This window comes from Cnephaeus nilssonii, assembly GCF_951640355.1.
Source record: "Cnephaeus nilssonii genome assembly, chromosome: 2".
Lineage (NCBI taxonomy): Eukaryota > Metazoa > Chordata > Mammalia > Chiroptera > Vespertilionidae > Cnephaeus > Cnephaeus nilssonii.
The window spans coordinates 36,928,766-36,949,904 of record NC_137073.1 but is presented as its reverse complement, the minus strand read 5'-3'; the positions used below and the strand labels follow the sequence as shown (position 1 = coordinate 36,949,904).

Below are 21,139 nucleotides of genomic sequence, written 5' to 3'. Positions count from 1 at the left end.
CTATTCATGAGGCAGACAGAGCGCCTCTAAGGAGGTTGCAGGGGGGGGCAGGACAGGCACCATGGCAGAGCCTGCAGGCAGCCGTGACTGTGCTAAGCCCCAGCGTCCCTGCTGCCATCCCACCATAAAGAGTGGTAAGGACTGAATGAGATAACTCTTGGCAGTCATGCTGGATATCAGCCATTAGGATGCTTCCTCCCTGCACTGAAATCCTGAGGCTGTTACCACCAGGGGGCACCTGAAGGACAGGACAGGGAGGTGCAGTGCTGCTGCCAGCCTGCTGTGGACGTGGACAGGGCCCTGGCCACTCTGACCTAAGACTCCTACTTGGTTAAAGGGAGAAGGCCAACTCCTGTATTGTGAGGTCTCCAGTCCCCAAACCCTGCTCAGTGCCAACTGAACCTGTGGGGCAGGCCTGCTTTGAGAGTGACAACATGCCTGCTGGGTGAAAATGGCCCAGGCATAGGGGCCCAAAGATGGATCATGGAACAGGGTTACGATAATGTCAAGTTTAATCTGCCAAATATACAAGTTGGATTTGTAGAGCATGTTTTGCCTGGGTGCTGCACAGTAAACAGCGGTTTCTTAAAATGATCCATGGGTAGGGTTAAGAATGGGCCCTGGTCAGAAAGGTGGGAATGGGGCAGAGAAGGGCACAGGGGAGGCCATGGGAAGAGCCATGACCCTCAGAGACCCAGGCTCCCAGATGACAGCCCCTGAGTGAGCACCCAGGCAACACAGATGGGCTGGTTGTTGCAAACTCACCAGCAGCAGCCCCCAGCACAACCACCCCCTTCTGTGCAATCTACTGGACAAATGGACGCTCTTCTTAACCCACCTCCCAGGCACCCCCAACAAAAGTTCTGAATTCTAAAAACAGCAAAAACATTCGAATGGTTACATATGAAATGCTGTCCTGCATCTTTGTGTCTCAAAGATAGCAGCTGCCCCCTCCCCCCAGCCCCCCACCCACCATCCCCCAAACAATTTCCGTGCCAAGATGAAGAGGAGACCCCAGGCTGTGGGGAACTCCTTGTCTTGAGGGGCTGCTGCAGTGGTGACAGGGCACAGGGTGGGCGAGACACAGCAGCAGTCCTGGCCGCATGGCCCAGTTCCCTGGTATCTCCTCCCTCGGGCCTTGTTACTTATTCAGGGAGAGCGACTGCATTCGTTTTCCTGACAAAGTTGCATCATCTTTTGCTAAGAGTAGAAAGGGAAGGAAAGGGTAGTTAAAACAACCCCTCCACATATCCAACCCCACTCCCAGAATCAGAACTGTAAGTCTGATAGGCCTCAGAAAACATTTGTGCAACTGGCTCACCAGGCAGAGACTGAGAGGCCTACCTGATACCCTCCAGCAGGAAAAGGATTTCTGCTGAAGCCACTGAACCCTGGTGTGCAGACATTCTCACTGAGTTTGGGGCCCACTCCATAAAGACCCACCAACACCCAATCCAGGACTAAAATAGAAACTCTTTTTACACCGCCCCTGGCAGAACCCAGTAATTCCAATCTCTCCCAGTAGATGCTGAATTCTCTAAAATCAGCAACAATGTTCAGAGTTACACAGGAAGTCTTTTCCTGCTTGGGATTTGTGAAGCAAGAGCCGCTAGCAGGGAGCCGGGAAAACCAGATTATCTCCAGTGTGGTAACGATGCCCCTGGATAACTGGTTTCCCATTTCTAGGCCTGTTTCCTTGCTGTTTGGTGAGGAGGCAGGATAGCAGGATCCCTAAGGGCTCTCATGGTCCCACATGTAAAATGCACGAGATAAAGACATAAGAACATGAGTCAAACGCTCCTGTAAACCAGACCAACTCCCACAGCCAACCTGGCCTACAGGAACCCTCTACCACCTTGGGCCCACTGGAGGGAGGACATGGAGAAAGGACACTTGGGCCAGATTTCATCTGCGTCTGCCATGAAATCCAGCCCACCCTGCCCCACCTCCCAAGCCCCTCATACAGACAGTGGTTATCCCAGACAGCTCCCCCAGCCACACAAGGCACCAGACCTTGGTGGGACCTCCCAAACTCGAAGATCTGCACTTGATATATCCCTGAGGCCTCTCTCAGATGCCACAGACAGTGCTCTGCTGAAGTTCAAACCCATGTTTAACCCTATGCTGCTGTGGGACCCTCCGAGCACCCTGGTGGGGAGGGGTTAGGAACTCCCACTTCCACCTAACAGTGAGGAAGGTGCATACACACAGGGTGGGCCTCTACCAAACAATCTGACCCCTCCCCACTTCACAACAAGGACAATGAAGTGCAGCATTTATGCCCAGAACCAGTCAGGCAGTGCTACAGTGACCTGGGACTTACCTTTCCTTTCTTCTTCTTTCTTCTTGGCGGCTTCTTCCCGCTGTTTTCGGATAATTGCCAGCCGGGCAAGGTCAGCTTTGGCTTGCTCTGTTTTCCCAGCTAAATGCATTTTCATGTAACGCTCTTTTGCTTTCTGCTTCTCAATTTCTTCTCTGTTTGGATAAAATAGTGTCACAAGGGACATCTTCCCCACCATTATCAGCTGAGGTGGATGTGGGAGCCAGAAAAATGGCCAAGTACTCAGGCCTAGACCCAAGTGGTGGAGGGCCCCCTGGCTAAGGGAGGGCCCCTGGCTCCATGTGCCCCTCCCTGATGGACACTCACCAAACAAAACACGCAGAGGGACCAGTCTGGACCTCTGCATGGCAGACTCAAGGGGCTGGAAGCTCAAGTTATGTACTCAGCCTCCTCAGATGGAAGACGGGATAAGTGGGTAGGCTCATGGCCTGTGACCTTGGGAAAGCCTTAACACAATATGGACCATGTCTGGCTGGGGTGGTGAGGAGTGGGCAGGGTGTGGCTGACTAGAATCTGGTGTCCACAGTGAGAAAGGAGAACCAAAACCAAGTGAACTGTGTCCACAGAAGATGGCCAGGAGGAGGAAGGCAATAGAAACCACATTCTCTAAGGGGTGGAGAAAGGTGTGAACCACATGGCCATGGATGGGAACTAGGCACACCCAATCCAGGTAGACTCGACACTGCACATTCTCAATCAGTGCAGCTCAGATGTGCATGAGGCTGCCTCCAAGGGGGGGCCCCCATTCATAGGGGTGTGAATAAGAGCTGGACTCCCATGGGACAAAGGTGACAGCCACCAACACCATAAGTAGAGAGAGGGGAGGGTCATTAGTTTCCCTTTGAGGATCTTCTTCCCAAGCCTGAGATTCTGAACTGGAATGGGCACCTGTCAGGGTGTGAGATTAGTGTGTCTCATTTACACCAGGTTCTTGGAAGAGCCGATTTTGGAGGTGGCAGAGAAGTCCCACCTGGCAGGAGGTTGGGGAAGGGAGAGACTGGGCATCCCATTGGCCTCATAGCACACAGGGCTGGGGAGTAATGAAAAACGAGGCATAGGGCATGGCCAGAGGGGAGGGGAAAACCCCCAGCAATCAAAGTTGGATGTGCAGATATCTCACCCAGAAGACTCTGGACAAAACACTTACTAAAAAGATAAGACAGGAATACCTGTCAGCCTACACTAGGAGGGAGGAGGGGGTCACGGAGGCATCTGGATGATAAGCGAGGTTGCCTGAAGGCTCTCAGGGCCCCCTCAGTGAAGGCTAAGAGCCAGGCATGGTGCAGGTCTTTATGCCTTTCACTCTGCAACCCAAAAGGCAGGAGCAGCAACAGGATCCCTTTTCACTGGTGAGAAGGAATCTATTGGAGGAGTAGAGTCCATCAAAGCCTCTAATCACACCCAAGCTTGTGGACCTTCCTCATGGGTTTTAACAGACCCCTTCCTCATGGGATTTTCACAGACCCCTCACGGAACCAGCACAGGGAGGTGGATTTAAATCCCAGCAGCCTGCCGAAACCAGTTTGGCTCAGTGGACAGAGCTTCGGCCTGCAGACTCAAGGGTCCCAGGTTCGATTCCGGTCAAGGGCATGTACCTTGGTTGCGGGCACATCCCCAATAGGGGGTGTGCAAGAGGCAGTTTCTCTCTCATCGATGTTTCTAACTCTCTCTCCCTCTCTCTTCCTCTCTGTAAAAAATCAATAAAATATATTTAAAAATAAAATAAATCCCAGCAGCCTAGTCAGAAGAAAAAAACAGAGCAGCTTTCCCTAACGACCTTCAACCTCTTGTAAGGCCCTTGATGTCACCTGGCAGCCATCAGAAGTCAGGTTACTGCTTATGGAAAACTGGCCGTGTGCAGGGCACCTTGGTACTTTACTATGATCCTCACACAATCTACAAGGAAATTATCTGCTGCTCCATTTTCACCTAAGACTTGGAGAGGGCTGGGCAGCCAGTGGATCTCCCTGCACTGTGCTGTCTTCTGGACTCCACAGGCCCCAAATCCCCTCCTCATCTCATAGCCATGACATTACAGATGGATACAGGCCAGGAATGATGCAATCAGGCTGGATAAGGGAAGTGTCCCTGGAGTGGGGTGCAATGGAAGCAGGAACTATAGCAAAACCCTCTGTAACCCGAGGGATTAATTCAAGTGCAAAACTCAGGTCTGAATCTGCTCTCCTGTTTCTATTGGTGAATTTTAAAATTCTGCTTTTTTGTTTTGTGGAGAAGCTTCTAGAGCAGCGGTCGCCAACCTTTCGGACCTTATGGACCACCAGTGGTCTGTGGACCACCAGTTGGCGACCGCTGCTCTAAAGAGCCTTTAGGGAATGAGATGAAACAGAGATCAACACCATAGCTGAAGCCACTGGAGATCTCAGAGCCCAGGAAGCGGGGGCCTCAGTGGAGGTGGGTGCCTCAGCCCCCACAGGTCAGCCCCTGGCCTATGTGCTCAGGTCACCAGGCCCAGCAGCAGAGGTTACCGTTCTCTCCTTGAAAGCTCCTTGGGCCCATCCAAGTCCAGTTGTGTGACTTTTTTGGTTGTCTGTGCCACTCGGTTGGGGTTCTCGATGTCGATAAGGCCTTCCACACCTTTGCGCTTTTGCTAAGATAGGACAAGAAGCTGGCTGTTGGAGAAGTTTAGGTCCTGCAGAGCCCCTGAAGGCCACTTCCAACATCTCCCAACAGCCCATGTGGATGGAGATAAACTCCTGTTCCACCCCAGCCCACCCCAGATGCTTGGCCCAAAACCTCACAGGATTGTCTTTACCAGTACCAGCATGGGAGGTACAGGAGAACTAGTGTATATGACTTAGAGCCCAACCTATGCTAAGTCCCAGCAGCCAGGGATTATTATCCCACTTTCAAAGGTGACAAAATGGAGGCACAGGATTAAATAACTTGCCTAAAGCCAACCAATAAGTAGACAATAGATGAGATGTGAACCCAAGCCCAAATCAAAATCGCCCAGCAGAGCACTCACTACTCCTCCACTTTAAGTTCAGACTCCAAAAGCTGTTTTCCACGGAATCTCACGCCTGACTACAACATGCAATGCTGGATCCCCAGAGTACAGTGGGCCAATGATGGTCTCAGGACCAATTCTAATTCCTAGCCATCTAAGCTGACAGGAGGGAAATATGACTTTAGCCATCAGATCACAGCCTATGAGTTTTGAATGCTGGCCCAAGAACCTGGAGCCTGAACCTCCCACATCCCAGAGACGTTCAGAAAGAAATGAGAGCACAAGTTTTCGATGTAATAGATTTGGTCAACATTATCAGACCCTGCCAACCCCATCTTTCTCTTTAATAAAGTGACCGGAAAGACAGCTTCTAAACACCAGTCAATATGACCACTATACAGAGCTGCAGATACCTATGTCCAATCTGGCTACATCTATGCACCTCAATTTGGATAACTGATATCACAAACTTAATGTGTCTAAAACAGAACTTAAGATTCACCCCCAACCCACCCTGCTCCTCCCCAGAACCCTAAGCATGGCCTTATTCCTTCTTACCTCAGCCCCCTCACCCAACCCTCAACAAACCTCACTAAGTCTCTCTCTAAAATATGCCCACTTTTCTGCACTGCCATTGCCACCACCCTAATATAAACCACAAATTCTTGGCTGGATACCTACCAACATTTCACTGCTTTCCAAACTCAACATCCCACAATTCCCTCTTTGTAGAGCAGCCAAAACAATCTTTTAAAAAGCACATCAGTTCCTCTCTCTCTCCAACTTCGAGACCCCCACCAGCTGCCCACTGCCCACCTACAGTGAAACCCAAACCCCTTCAGCAGCCATACCAGAGCTGCCCTTGTCAACCTTTCCTCCTTCCTCCCTAACCACTCTACTCCTTATCCACCAAGTCACAGTCCCACCAACCTCCTTCTATTTTTTAAACATGATCAGGTAGTTCCGCCCCAGGAACTTTGCACTTACTAATCTGGCTGCCTCGACTGCTCTGCATTGCCGGTTCCATCTTGTTTGAGATCTCAGTTTAAAAGTAACCTCCTTACCGCACACTACTCCCAAGTATCCTTGATCACAGTCCATTTTATCTGTAATACTTCCACTACTTGAAATTACATCGTTCATTTACTTCCCTATTGCCCATACAATCATGTGCCCCTTAACAGTGATACATACTAAAAAATACATCAGTAGGCGATTTTGCCATTGTTCGAACATTAGAGTACACTTACACAAACCTAGATGGTATAGCCCAGTGGTCGGCAAACTGTGGCTCGCGAGCCACATGCTGCTCTTTAGCCCCTTGAGTGTGGCTCTTCCACAAAATACCACGGCCTGGGTGAGTCTATTTTGAAGAAGTGGCGTTAGAAGAAGTTTAAGTTTAAAAAATTTGGCTCTCAAAAGAAATTTCAATCGTTGTACTGTTGATATTTGGCTCTGTTGACTAATGCGTTTGCCGACCACTGGTATAGCCTAAGTAAGTGTACGTGCTATGCATTTACATGACTGGTAGGTTTGTTTACACAGCATCACCATACATTTCGTGAGTAATGCGTTATAATACCACAATGTTACGATGGCTATGATGTCACTAGATGACAGGAAATTTTCAGCTCCATTATAATCTTATGGGACCACCATCACATATGTGGTCCACCTTTGACGAAAACATCGTTATGTAAACTCTTAAGAGCAAGGACTCTGTCTGCATCTACCATTGGGACTGGTGATCAACAGGCACTTGATAAATGTTTGTTGAATGGATGAGTTCATGTCTCAGGCCCCCACCAAGCTCAGTACCTGGTAATCATCATCTTCATCCTCACTCTCATCTGAGTCTAGTGATTTCTTCTCCTTTTTGGGGTCACCTGCAGCCCCATCTCCATCTTCTTCTCCTTGTTCCTCTTCTTCCTATTTCAGAAATGGACAACCTACAGAATTAAAAATGCAAAACAAAACCACAAGACTATCACCCCCCGCCTCCCACCCCAACTACATCTAGACTGTGGACCTTGAGAAGGCCGAGATCAAGGATGACAAGGCTCCTACTCCAAGACCCTGGTCCCCCGGGGGGACCTGGGACAGAAATGGCCTATCCATTAGACTCTTCAGCTCGGAAGTCATTCCCACAGTCCAGTAAGCCCCTCACACAGCCATAAAGACCCTGTTCCCCTTCTCCCAGGCTAGGTACCTCATCTCCCAAGGTCAGAAGGACTCAGCTGTGGTGCTAGTACTGTTCAGATCCTCTTCTGCTTCCCCAGCTGCCCTGTGCAGCTGTCAAATCATACTCACTTTTATTGGGCAAGTCCTCCCCTGCTTTCCACTCCCACCATCAGTGGCAGTGATGCCCTGCTACACCAGCTTCCTAAGACAATGCCCTGGCACACCACTTTCCTCCACTTTTCTTGCCTCCCCACCAAAGAGATCCCTTACAAAACCTGTACATATTCTCCAAGGTCCTGCTCAGCTGCCAAGGCAGGCAGGCCCTCCTTCCTTGTACCCCGGCCCCTCTACCCTAACCTGACTGTGCTTCCTTCAGCCCTTATGCAGATGAGAATCTAAAGGTGTGGCAGGGGACACGAACAACAACGACAGAAACATATTTTGTTTCCTGTAAGTTGTCTGGAAAAAGCAAAGTAGAGCTAACTACTAAGCTTGCACTGGAGAGGGAAGGGTGGGTAGCACCAGTGAGAGTCACAGAAGAGGTGACATTGAGTAAGGTCTAGGGAAGAAATGTTACTTTGCCTGGTAGGGGTATGGGAAGGCAGGGCATTATATTATGCTGGGTTTGGCAAGCAGTCCATTATGGCTGGAACAGACAAGAGGTGGTGCTGGGAGCTCAACCTAGAGCCTGGCAAAGGGAGAGCCCCTGGAAGGTGGGAACACAGGAACAAGAACAGAGACTCACTAAGGCAACCGTTGTTGACTGAACAAAGTTCTAATTGATCCAATCAGAGGATGGCCAGCATTGGTTGTTCTGAGTCTCATGCCTTCTCCTTGCTGCTCCCCCAGATTCCAGGTGTAGGCTTCTTCCTGAGAATGGGTGGTCCTTGCCAGGATTATCTGGGTGCCAGAGGCAGAGAACCACCCTGGGACACAATGTACTCACCCTGGCCTTCTGCTTTTCAGCTTGGAGCTGTGCGTCAATCTCCTCAGGGCTCGTGTATTGCCGTGCCCGGCCTTTGTGGCCTCCCTTTCTCCCTGCAAGAGGATTGGCAATTTAGGAAGACGGGAGGGAAGCAGCTTCCTTGATTGCCGAGTCCCAGAGAGCTGTGTCCTGCTTGAGGCACTCTCACCAGAGATTGCAGACCTCACCTGTCCCTCACCAAACAAAACCCAAACCTATACTTCCCCATCCTCATATACTCAAAGGAAAAAAAGAGGCAACATGTGACCACCTGATGCAGCACTAAACTATGTGCTGGATGCAGGCTCCCACAAACAAGACCTGAGGGGAGGATATAGGGGAGAGCATACTGCATGTAGTGCCTGGCTAAGTCACCTGGTCCCTTAGAATCCAAACACAGATAGATGCAATTATGAGAACACTAGAGGCCCGGTGCACAAAATTCATGCACAGGGGGTGGGGGAGGTTGTCCCTCAGCCCAGCCTGCACCCTCTCCAATCTGGGACCCCTCGAGGGATGTCCGACTGCCTGTCGGACATCCCTCTCACAATCCAGGACTGCTGGCTCCCAACTGCTCGCCTGCCTGCCTTCCTGATTGCCCCTAACCGCTTCTGCCTGCCAGCCTGACTGATGCCTAACTGCTCCCTTGCCAGCCTGATTGCCCCTAACTGTCCTCCTCTGCAGGCCTGGTCACCCATAACTGCCCTCCCCTGCAGGCCTGGTCCCCCCAACTGCTCTCCCCTATAGCCCGGGGTCCCCCCCAACTGCCCTTCCCTGCAGGTCCGGTCACCCCCAACTTCCCTCCTCTGCCGGCCTGGTCACCCCTAACTGCCCTCCCCTGCAGGCTTGATCGCCCCCAACTGCCCTCCCTTGCAGGCCTGGTTCCTCCCAACTGCCCTCCCCTGCTGGCCTGATCGCCCCCAACTGCCCTCCCCTGCTGGCCATCTTGTGGTGGCCATGTTGTGTCCACATGGGGGCAGTCATCTTTGACCACATGGGGGCAGCCATCTTCTGTGTTGGAGTGACGGTAAATTTGCATATTATTCTTTTATTAGATAGGATAGTATTGGGGGGAGGGACAAAGCCACATAGATGATTTACCACAGATGCTAGGGAATACAAGATACTTCATCTAAGTGGTATGATAGAAAGAGAAAACTTAAAACCTTTTGGAGAAAACTTTCTTGTACTTGTAGTAAGAAACATAGTTAAAGTTGAAAATAGACCTGACTACCATCTAAGTGTTAAAATATGACTAGCAGGAGAACCAAGATGGCAATGTAGGTAAACCCTGGTACTCACCGTGACCCACAACTACATCAAAATTACAACTAAAATACAGAACAACCATCATTCAGAACCACCTGAAATCCAACTGCATGGAAGTCCTACAACTAGAGAAGTAAAGAAGAAAGTGCATTGAGACTGATAGAAGGGGTGAAGGCGTGGAACAGGCTGGTCTGACACCCACGTGTGATATTTCTTTAATTGGGAGGGCTATCTCCAAGGCCTCCCGTGAGAAGCAGGGGATCCCAGCCCAAACTAGACCCCTAGCCCAGGGTTCCAGAGCTGAGAAGACAGGGGTGCTTGCAGGGGTCATTGTTCCTGTGCTGGAACCTCCCCCATCGCAGAGCTGACTGGCAGCCATATCTGAGTCTCCATCAGCCTGGAACACACTGTTTGCTCCACCCTGATGATTTCCTGAGACCCTGCCCCACCCAATTTGCAGCCTCGACCCAAGCTGTTTGCAGTTGCTTTTCCATATGAATGGCTTGTCTGGGCTCAGGCTCCAGACTTTGCTAAATTCTCTTAAACAAGCAGCAGCTGGGGACAGCTTACCCCAAACCTATCAATTAAAAGGCGCAAGACCCAGCACTAGCGCCAGCCTGCCTTGCCTCACAGCTGGACCTTGCCTGAGCACTTCCTAGCCCAGTGGTCGGCAAACTCATTAGTCAACAGAGCCAAATATCAACAGTACAATGATTGAAATTTCTTTTGAGAGCCAAATTTTTTAAACTTAAACTTCTTTTAACACCAATTCTTCAAAATAGACTTGCCCAGGCCATGGTATTTTGTGGAAGAGCCACACTCAAGGGGCCAAAAAGCTGCTTGTGGCTCACGAGCCGCAGTTTGCCGACCATGGTCCTAGCCCAGTACAAATAGCAGCCATCTGCAGATCTCACTGTAGCTCCTGCCAGGTGGCCCCAGCCAATGACCCGGTGGACAGCTTCAGACCATATCAGATTACAACTCTAAACATCCAAGAGCGACACACTCAAGGGGCAGACTCAGTGAGCATCAAAAACCCACTGAAGGAAGTCCTGCTCCACAGAGGTGTCTCCTGAATAGCAGCTCTTCCATTGCAGACGCAGCTGGTCCTCACAGCCAATTGGCCTGGAGGCCAATTCCCCTCAGGCTCAACTACAAGACTGTGCACACAGACCACACCTAGAGTGCTCAGCTCAGATGACCGGGGAGGCTGAGACACTGGGCCCTACAGGATACCTACTACACAAGGCCACTCTACCAATTCCATGAAACGTAACAGCTCTACCTAATACATAGAAACAAACACGGGGAAGAAGCCAAAATGGGGAGACAAAGAAACATGTTATAAATGAAAGAAATGGAAGCAAGCAAACTACTGGATACAAAGTTCAAAGCAATGGTTATAAGATTACTAAAGGATCTTAATGAGAGCTTTAAGAGACTTAATGAGTTTCAAGGAACTTAATGAGACTTCCAAGGACCTCAGTGAGAATGTCAAAGACATAAAAAAAAGACCACTCAGAAATTAAGCATACACTAACTGAAATAAAGAATAATTTATAGGGATTCAACAGGAAAGTAGAGGATTCTGAGAATTCAATCAAGGATATGGAATATGTGGAAGCAAAAAACACCCAATCAGAAGAGCAAAAAGAAAGAAAAAATCCAAAAATATGAAGACAGTGCAAGAAGCCTCTGGGACAACTTCAAACATACCAACATTCGCATTATGGGGGTGCCAGAAGAAGACAGAGAGAAAGACATTGAAAACCTATCTGAAGAAATAATGACAGAAAACTTCCCTTACCTGGTGAAAGAAATAGTATACCCCGTCCTATTAATAAAAGCCTATGTGGTCGTGGCGCCCCCTCACGCCATGATGCCCTCACACTGTAATGAGTGATCGATCACCAGAAGGCTGCGTGTGCAGCGGGCGCGCACAGGTGGGCAGGGCTGCGTGCACGTGTAGACGCTGCGTGCGCGATGAGGTCAGGGGTCCTGCAGCTCCGCGTGGCACGGAGGCAGGTCCCACAGCTCCGGCCTACCTCTTTGGAGCAATCCATCAAGGAGCCCCGGATGGGTGGGTGGGGTCTACCTCTTTGGGTAATCAATCGCAGGGCTCCCACACTGTGAAAGGGCACAGGCCAGGCTTGGGGAGGACTCCCCACCAGTGCATGAATTTCGTGCTCCAGGCCTCTAGTAAAGATAATATTAAGAAAGGGTGTGCTATAAAATTAGTAACAGGATTTAATAATATAGTAATTCATAGTATTCCGTATCATCCTAACTTTAGCATTATAGTTGCTAATACTACAGAACATGAAATAGGGGCTTCAACATGTGCTTTTGGCAGTCAGAGATGGAGACCATATAAAGTAGCCTACCTAATAAAAAGGTAATATGCAAATAACCATCACTCTGCTACGCCCAAGATTGGGCGGCGGGAGGCTGGGGGGTGGGACTCGGGGTGGCATATCCGGCCATTGAGAGGCACGGGGAGCGGGAGTCCCGCCCCCCGCGCCTCTCAACGGCCTGATTGGCGGCCGCTGAGGGGGGCTGCCTCAGACACCCAGGACACCCGGCTCCCCTGCCATCGGAGGCGGGGAGCCGGTTGTCCGCGCCGGCTCCAGGCCAAAAGCCTCCAAAAGCCCCTTCTATCAGCCTCTGCTGGAGGCTTTTGGCCTGGTGCACAGGCATGCACCCGGATCCCCTGCCGTGGTCCCCTTCGTCAGCGCCTCAAGTCCCAGCAGCAGTGGCAGTGGCTGGGGATGAGCTGGTGATCCCAACAGCCTGGCAGCTCAGTGGCGGCGGCGGAGGCAGCATTGGGCCTGGGGACTGGCGAACAGGCAGAAGATGGCCCTGATCGCAGGAGGCTAGGCCTAGGGACCCTACCCGCACGATTTAATCGTGTGCTGGGCCTCTAGTCGTTACTATAAAAGCTATCATGTACACTAGTCACAATAATGTGTTACCTCAAGAACATACTAATGGTTTAACTCAATATTGGGTCAATAGAAAATTTAGTGAGCCTACAGTATTTTGAATGTAAGTTAATGTGATTAGTAAAGGTAGTGACCCTAATGGAGTGTAAAATAAGAAATAGATTCATGCATTAAGTCACTCAGTCTGCCGCCCTCAGTGGGTAATAAGAATGGGGACTAGTGTGGCTTCAAATAAGATATAAAATTCTATAGCTGAAAATGTTATGATCAAGAACATTTAGAGAATGTAATAATCCTAATATATACAGAACCAGGTGCCATCATGACCAAACGGACAACCGGTCACCATGAAGTGCATGGAGCACCTCTCGAACACCCCCTCCCCCCGAGCTGCTCACCATGAAGTGGGTGGTGGTAGTGGTGGGCGGGACTGGGGACTGTTGAGCGGCAGCAGCGGGCTGCTTCGCAGGGCGGCAGCGAGCTTAGTGGAGCAGTCGCAGGGTGGGGGGAATTTCACGGAGCATGGCAGGTCAGGAGGAGCCTCGCAGAGCAGTGGTGGGGCGGGGGGAGCCTCGTGGAGCAGTGGAGGGGCCGCGAGCATCGCGGAGCGTCTTGGGGCAGGGAGCTTCACGTAGCATCGCAGGGTGGCAGAGGCCAGCAAAGGAGGCCAGGCTAGGCCTACGGACTCTAACCACACACGATTTCGTGCATGCTGGGCCTCTAGTATATTAATAATCTTTTCCCGTTTAAGGTTCTTTGGCCAGGTGAAACTGACTAGCAACAATCATAAGTGGTAATAGTCAGGTGGATAGTATAAATAGTGGGGTAGATAGAGAATCAGAAAAGAATACTATTGATAGGTTTAGGCTATTATCATTAGGCTGGTTTATTAGGGGTAGACATGTAAGGCTAATTATTAGCCTATTAGAGGCCCAGTGCATGAATTTATACACGGGTGGGGTCCCTCACCCAGTCAGGATTGGGGCCAGCCAGCGTGGGGGAGGGACTGTGGGAGGTTGGCTGTGGGAGTGCACTGACCACCAGGGGGAAGCTTCTACGTTGACCAGTGCGCATCATAGCGACCAGTCGGCCGGTCATAACAGTGCTTAGGCATATATATATATATATATATATATATATATATATATATATATATATATTTAAGTGTGTAATATATATTAATATATATATGCTGCAAAATTAATTCAGATTACTTTTTGAAAATCATGTATACACTTACAAGTCCAGGAAGCACAGAGTCCCAAACAAGAGGAGCCCAAAGAGGACCACACTAAGACACATCATAGTTAAAATGCCAAGCCCTAGTCCGGGTTAGTTGGTTTCAGAGAGGAGGCGGCAGCCTGCAGCCAAGAGGATGGAAGAGGAGACAAAGCCGTGTCCAGAACCCAGTAGGGTTGGGCCTGGGCTCCGAAGAGCCCCAGCTGCGGGGAGGGCTGTGCGGACCCACGCTGTCCTGCCACCACCACCACTGCATCACAAGTCCACTGCCTTCAGGGCAGCCTTGCTCCATGCTCCCCTCCCCTGCCCCCATAAAAGGAAGGGAAAAAATGCCAAGCCCTAGCCAGTTTGGCTCAGTGAACAGAGCATCAGCCTGTGGACCGAAGGGTCCCGAGTTCGATTCAGGTCAAGGGCACATATCTTGGTTGCAGGCTCATTCCTGGCCTGGGCCCTAGTCAGGGCTTGTGCAGGAGGTAACCAATCAAAGTGTTTCTCTCACATTGATATTTCTGTCTTTCCCTCTCTCTTCCACTCTCTCTAAAAATCAATGGAAAAGTATCCTTGGGTGAGGATTAACAAAAAAATAAAAAATAAAATACCCATTCCTTTAAAAAATAATAATAATAATTAAAATGCCAAGAGCTAAAGACAAATAATCTTAAAAGCAGAAAGAGAAAACCGTTAGTTACCTACAAGGGAGTACCCATACGACTGTCAGCTGATTTCTCAACAGAAACTTTGCAGACCAAAAGGGAGTGGCAAGAAATATTCAAGTGATAAATAGCAAGGACCTATAACCAAGATTACTCTACCCAGCAAAGCTATAATTTAGAATTGAAGGTCAGATACACAGCTTCACAGACTAGAAAAAGCAAAAGGAGTTCATCACCAAACCAGTACTACATGAAATGTTGAAGGGTATTCATTTTTTGTTTGTTTTTAAATATATATTTACTAGAGGCCCGGTGCACAAAAATCGTGCACTGGGCCCTAACCGGTTTGGCTCACTGGATAGAGCGTCAGCCTGCGGACTGAAAGGTCCCAGGTTCGATTCCCGGTCAAGGGCATGTACCTGGGATGTGGGCACATCCCCAGTAGGAGGTGTGCAGGCAGCTGATGGATGTTTCTCTCTCATCGATGTTTCTAACTCTCTATCCCTCTCCCTTCCTCTCTGTAAACAATCAATAAAATATATTTAAAAAAAAAAAAATCGTGCACTGGGGGCGGGGGAGGGGGAGGAAAGCAGGGTCCCTCAGCCCAGCCTGCACCCTCTCACAGTCCAGGACCCCTCGCTTCTTACTGGCTGCCTGCAGCGGAGGCAGGAGAGGGTCCCACCATCGCCAATGCGCTCACCAGCCGTGAGCCTGGCTTCTGGCTGAAGGGCACTCCCCGTGGGAGTGCACTGACCACCAGGGGGCAGCTACTGCATTGAGCGTCTGCCCCCTGGTGGTCACTGTGCATCATAGTGACTGGTTGTTCTGCCTTTCAATTGATTTGCATATTAGGGTTTTATTATATAGGATTGATTTCAGAGAGAAGAAGGAAGAGGGAGAAAAAGATAGAAACATCAATGATGAGAATCACTGATTGGTTGCCTCCTGCATGCCCCACACAGGGGATCAAGCCCGCAACCCAGGCATGTGCCCTGATGGGGAATCAAACTGTGACCTCCTGATTCATAGGCTGATGCTCAACCACTGAGCCATGCCAGCCGGGCTGAAGGGTATTCTTTAAAAAGAGGAAGAAGACGCCCTAGCTGGTTTGGCTCAGTGGATAGAGCATCAGCCTGCAGACTGAAGGGTCCCGGGTTCGATTCTGGTCAAGGGCACATGCCTGGGTTGTGGGCTCAATCCTCACTAGGGGGTGTGCAGGAGGCAGCCAATCGATGATTCTCCATCACTGATGTTTCTATCTCTCTTCCTCTCCCTTCCTCTCTGAAATCAATAAAAATATATAAATAAGAGAGGAAGAAGAAAAAACGATTAAAAAATATGAACAATAAAATGGCAATACACATATATCTATCAGCAATTGAATCTAAAAATAAAATAAATGAACAAGAAATCTAATGAACAAAATAAACTGATGAATAAAATAGAATCAGAGGCATAGAAACATGGAAGAGACTGATGAATCTCAGAGGGAAGGGGGGTAGGAAGAGATTAACCAAAAATCTTACATGCATATATGCATTACCTATGGGACACAAAAAATAGGGTGGTGAAGGCCTGGGGTGGGGAAGAAACTGGGTGGAGGGGAGCCAAGGGGGGAAAAAGAGGTTCATCTATAATACTCTCAACAATAAAAATTTGAAATTTAAAATATATGTATGATTAGCAATTAAAGTTCATCTAAGAGTATCAGTTTTATAGACTGACCCCTGCTAAAGCCATCAGCCAGTTTTATAACCCTTCTACTGGTCCCAGAGGATACTGGATTAGCTGTGGCTTTGACCCATCCCCACCTTTCCTGAAAGCTCTAGTCCACCTGATTTCCAGTGAGTCTCTCACTGATAGCAGAGAATCTGTATTAGACCGTCGGAGCTGCTCTGGACTCCAGAGACAGCAACAGAGATACTGGCCTCCCTAATTTCCTAGACAGCAGCTGCATAGCCATAATTGGGCTGCTACAAAGTACACCACCCATTTTTAATGACTACCTGGGTTCCCAGGAGTGTCTCAGTCTATGCTCATGAAAGTCCTATTGTGAAAGATCAAGCTTGCCATTATAAGAAACCAACACCCTTCCTTGCCCTCTGAAAATTCCAGGCAATAGTAACAACTCAAAATTGGCTACTATAGGCTTCCATCCTGCACACTTGGCTATGAGAGGCTGACCTTAGTTTAGTTTGGTCTACAATAACTTTTATCAGCTCTTCATGCCTTTAAAAATGCTTCAGTTTTTAAACAGAAACAAATATTGGTTCTTTGTTCATGAGGAATTTGATACTTTAACATTTTCATGTTTTGCCTTCTTTTGAAGCAAATTAATGTAAAGCAATAAGTGTAAATCTTGTTTATACATAAAGTTTTTCACAAGTCAAAAGGCCATGTCATTTAACCAAGAATTCATGTTTAGGACTTTCTAATTGTACCCTCCAACCTTGCCTCAAAGTGCCTATTAAGTAGAACTCCTAGAGCCAGAATTCTGGAGTCAGAAGGGCTCACTTAGCATCCTCCTTGTGCATAACAAGAAACTAAGGAATACAGAGGAGACGTGGCTCTTCCTACCACAGACTAAACCAGCAGATACCTAGGTTTAAATGGATTAAACTCTGTAAAGTCCAATTATCTCTGGAAGTAGAGTCAGGAAGTCATTCAGGTTTGAAAAAGTTCCAAGTAGATTTTCCTGTGGGCTAATACATCTCAAGCAACATGACACATGAGCTGCCAACATTAACTGAATATCTGTTCTGTGCCAGGAGCTAGCTAGACACTTCAAGTGCTCTATCATTTTATTACCCCTAATCCCAACTCTCCAACTTAGGGGTTATCAGCCAGGTGTTCCAGATGAGAAGTCTGGAAAATGGTAGATATCCTGTCCAAAGCCACTGGATGATGGGCTTCCAATAGAAAACTACTGACTCTTAGGGGAAAAAAGGATGGAGGAGGATGAACAATGTACTGGGAAGCCACGGATTCTTTACCTTCTTGGCCAAGGAACTGACAAAGTTTACAAATAACAAGAGTTAAAGCTTACTAGGCACATATGCGCACTCCATGGGATTACCTAGTTTAAGCCTCGCATCAATACTATGAGGTAGGTACAATTATAACCCTTCTTTGCAAATGAGGAAACCAAGACACAGGGAGGTTAAGGGACTGACTCAAAGATACACATCAAGCTGCTGCTGAATAGGGCAGCCAAAGCTGAGTCTGCCGGGCTCAAGAGCATCACCTTATGTCTCATTAGGCAGGCCTCTCTACCCAGAGCCCAAGAGGGCCCACGTTTTACACACGAGGCAAGCGGGCCCTGCACAGGCGCTGGACACGGTGACTCAGTCTCCGGCGAGCCTAGAAGAGAGAAAGATCCAGACCCCACCCCGCCCCCCATCCCCGGAGAGAAGCGCGCCCTAGGTCTGGCCTTCAGCGTCGGCGAGGACCCGGAGCCTCCGAGTCTCCGCAGACCCCCGAGGGAGTGGTCTGAGGCCACTATGGTCCTCAGTCTCCCCATCGGGACCATTCGGCGTCGAGGCCTAGGCCTGGCCCTCAGCCGGCACGGACATCCTCCCTCTGCGCCGCTCTCTGAGACGCCCGAGGGCTGGGGCAGCGGGAGCCAGACTGGGATCGCCCCTCGAGGCCCACGGGGCTCACGCGCCCGCTCCTCACCTCCTTTAGGCATCGCGGCTCTGGCAGCTGCGGCGGCGGCGGCGGCGGCGCCTTACACTGACACCGGAACCGGAAATGCCTCGGGCTCGACTTCTTCCGCCCAGCACAGTCCCCTCGGCGCGCCGCCGCCGCCGCCGTCTCCAAGAGAACTGGGCATCTCAGGGAATCAGCGGCGGGGAGCTGGGCTGTCCCGCGCGCCGCCTGAGTTCAGGCTTGTCCGCGTGCTGCCGGGCAACAGCGCCCCCACTCACCCCGCCCGGGGAGACGCGTGAGTCGGCTGGCCAACCCTCGGAAAGTGAGAGCAAAAAAGCAGCGGCAGGTCTGGTTTTCTTTACAGGCAGGGCTTTGGGCGCCTAAGATGACGCAATATTTGCGCGAGGTGGGGCGGGGCTCCGCGAGGACCTCATCCTGAAGGGATAATCTGGGAAGCGGAAGCGAACGGGACGGTAGCGACGACTACTCCGCTGCTGGCTGCTGCTCTATCCCTCTTTGGGAGCCTGAGCTCGGCTACCTGACAGCACTAGAGGTGGGTGTTTTTCTCTGTTCTCGAGTATCTTGGTAAAGATGGGCCAGGGAGTGGAGGTCTGCACTGGCCTAGAGGGCGTTCTGAGCGGCTGGACTGGGACGGGTTCGGGCCCCTGGAGATGGGGGTGAGTTACGGAGAGGAGGTGGCGCCTCGCTCGTTCTGCAGAGGGGATGGGAGATTTGGGAGTTCTCTTGTTTCCACCCTTCCCCCCCCCCCCCCCACACACACACACACACGCTGTTTTCTCTGCCAAGAACGTGTGTGTTTTTTTGGGTTGTGTTGGTTTTTTTTGTAGAAAATCTGCTTGTTCTTGTAAGCCCGGTTCAGATGCTGTCTTCTCTATGAACCTTTCCTCCCGCTCTAGTTGTATCGTCTTCCCTCCTTTCTTCCGAAAGTCTTTCCACTTGCCGCCTCTGCCGAGCGCTCCTACTTCTCTTACACCTCCCGACACCTCTTCTTGATTTAGTTTACCTCCTACCTGTTACCTGCCTTGAGAGGCCTCCTCTTGACTCCCAGGCTGGGCCAGGGCCCTCGACTTTTCCCTGGGTGACTGCGGAGTGGTTGTTCCCGAGTCTTTGTTCTCCCAGCCGTCGGGCGCTGGGGCAGGAACCAGATTCCACCCCTCTTTAGTTTCAGCGTAGGGGAAACAAGTGCAAAGATCACGGATTTGGGAGTCCCCAGCTTCCAATCAGAGTCATACGCTGCCAGTTCCAGGCTGTGCGACCTTGACTTTAGTAAACATTCTGGAGTTTAATTCCTGTACGGCTGTTAGGGGAAATTCATGAAAGGAAGCTGTGGGGTGGGAGGGAACTTTGTAAGCTGTCAAGGACCGGACCGAAGGGAGGGACTGAATGAATTTGGGAGAGGAGAATCTGCTATGCTTAAAGGTAAGAGGTAGCCCTAACCCGTTTGGCTCAGTGGATAGAGCGTCGGCCTGCGGACTGAAGGGTCCCAGGTTCGATTCCGGTCAAGGGCATGTACCTTGGTTGTGGGCACATCCCCAGTAGGGGGTGTGCAGGAGGCAGCTGATCGATGTTTCTCATCGATGTTTCTAACTATCTATCCCTCTCCCTTCCTCTCTGTAAAAAATCAATTAAAAAATACATTTTTTTAAAAAGGTAAGAGGTAACCTCAGTTCTCTTTGCCATCTAGTATATGCTATGAGGTTTGAAAATATTTCTTTACTATTTACATTTGGGCTGGACTATTATATGGGCTTTACATGATTTGCCTCTATGTAGTATGTTTGTTGAGTTTAAAAAGAGATGTTGACAAAGCAGCTAACCCACTGCCCTCATTTTACAGATGAGACTGAGTACCAGAGTGGGAATGTGACCTCCCCAAAGTCGCAGAGTAATTGATAGAGCGGAGCCTGTAGCTGAAGAGAGATCTTTCAGTTAAACTCTTTGGAAGTAGCCTTGAAGTACTTTTGTTTTACATGGCCTTTATCCCTTTTTTTTAAAATAAGAAAATTAATTATTTTTTTTTTAGAGAGAGAGAGACATTGATGTGAGAGACTTACATTGGTCAGTTGCCTCCGTATGTGCCTAGACCAAGGATTGAACTCACAACCTAGGTATGTGCCCTGTCGGGGAATCAACCCCGAGACCTGGTATGCAGGATGTGGCTCCAACCAACTGAGCCACAGAGGCCAGGGCTCTTTTTCCTTTTTAAACACTCATCCTCTCAGCTCCCTCAATCAGTTATCACACTTTTTGTAATTGCCTTTTTACTTTCTATCTCCTTGCTAGAATGTCACCTTCTCAGGGACAGAGATTGTGTTTTATTCTTTGTTCTATGTTCCCAATATCCAGTACAGGGCCAGACTAATAGTTGGTGTCAGTTAATGATAACAGCAAAAAAAAACACATTAAAAGCCAGGCATGTTACATGCAGTTATAGTTAAGTCTTCACAATGACCCCATAAGTTCTATTATCCCCATTTTACAGATTAGATAACAGAGTTAATGAAGTGAAGGTACACAGTGGAGACTGGTGAAGGCCTTTGGTGATCTGAGGATCAGAAACTAATTCATTTAATTTTCCCTCCTAGATCTTTGCAAATTATCTTGTGGGGAAAAATGCCTAAAGTCAAAAGAAGCCGGAAAGCTCCCCCAGATGGCTGGGAGTTGATTGAACCAACACTGGATGAATTAGATCAAAAGATGAGAGAAGGTGAGTTGAGTTCCTGTCTGGGCTTAGATGTCTCTATGGGCCAGGCTTAAATGCAAAGAGAGAGGGCACTACTGTGGCCTCCAGACATTGATTTGTTTTGTTTGCTTACTAAGTCATAAGAATGCAATAAGTGTCAGAAAGTAAGATAACACTAATAAAAGGGGCCTCAAAAACATTTTTGGGCCAATTTTAATATAAAAGTTTTA

At 49.4% G+C, this 21,139-nt stretch overlaps 2 protein-coding genes across 2 annotated transcripts in view; one reads left to right on the top strand and one right to left on the bottom strand.

The window, feature by feature from the left end:
- Positions 1–502: 502 nt before the first annotated feature.
- PDAP1 (PDGFA associated protein 1) lies at positions 503–18,360 on the bottom strand. The gene is made up of 6 exons (XM_079782390.1): positions 18,233–18,360; positions 8,437–8,528; positions 7,128–7,238; positions 4,828–4,949; positions 2,324–2,475; positions 503–1,200 (listed from the first exon to the last, which is right to left on the bottom strand). The coding sequence occupies exons 1-6, from the start codon at positions 18,243–18,245 to the stop codon at positions 1,142–1,144; spliced, it is 549 nt and encodes a 182-aa protein (XP_079638516.1). The 5' UTR covers positions 18,246–18,360; the 3' UTR covers positions 503–1,141.
- A 246-nt stretch (positions 18,361–18,606) lies between these two features.
- The window catches only part of BUD31 (BUD31 homolog), an 11,229-nt gene continuing 8,696 nt past the window's right edge, over positions 18,607–21,139 (top strand). Inside the window, exons 1-2 of the mRNA XM_079782404.1 lie at positions 18,607–18,758; positions 20,812–20,933. Coding sequence (XP_079638530.1) covers positions 20,840–20,933 — 94 coding nt within the window. The 5' untranslated portion in view covers positions 18,607–18,758; positions 20,812–20,839. The remainder of the gene's footprint in view (positions 18,759–20,811; positions 20,934–21,139) is intronic.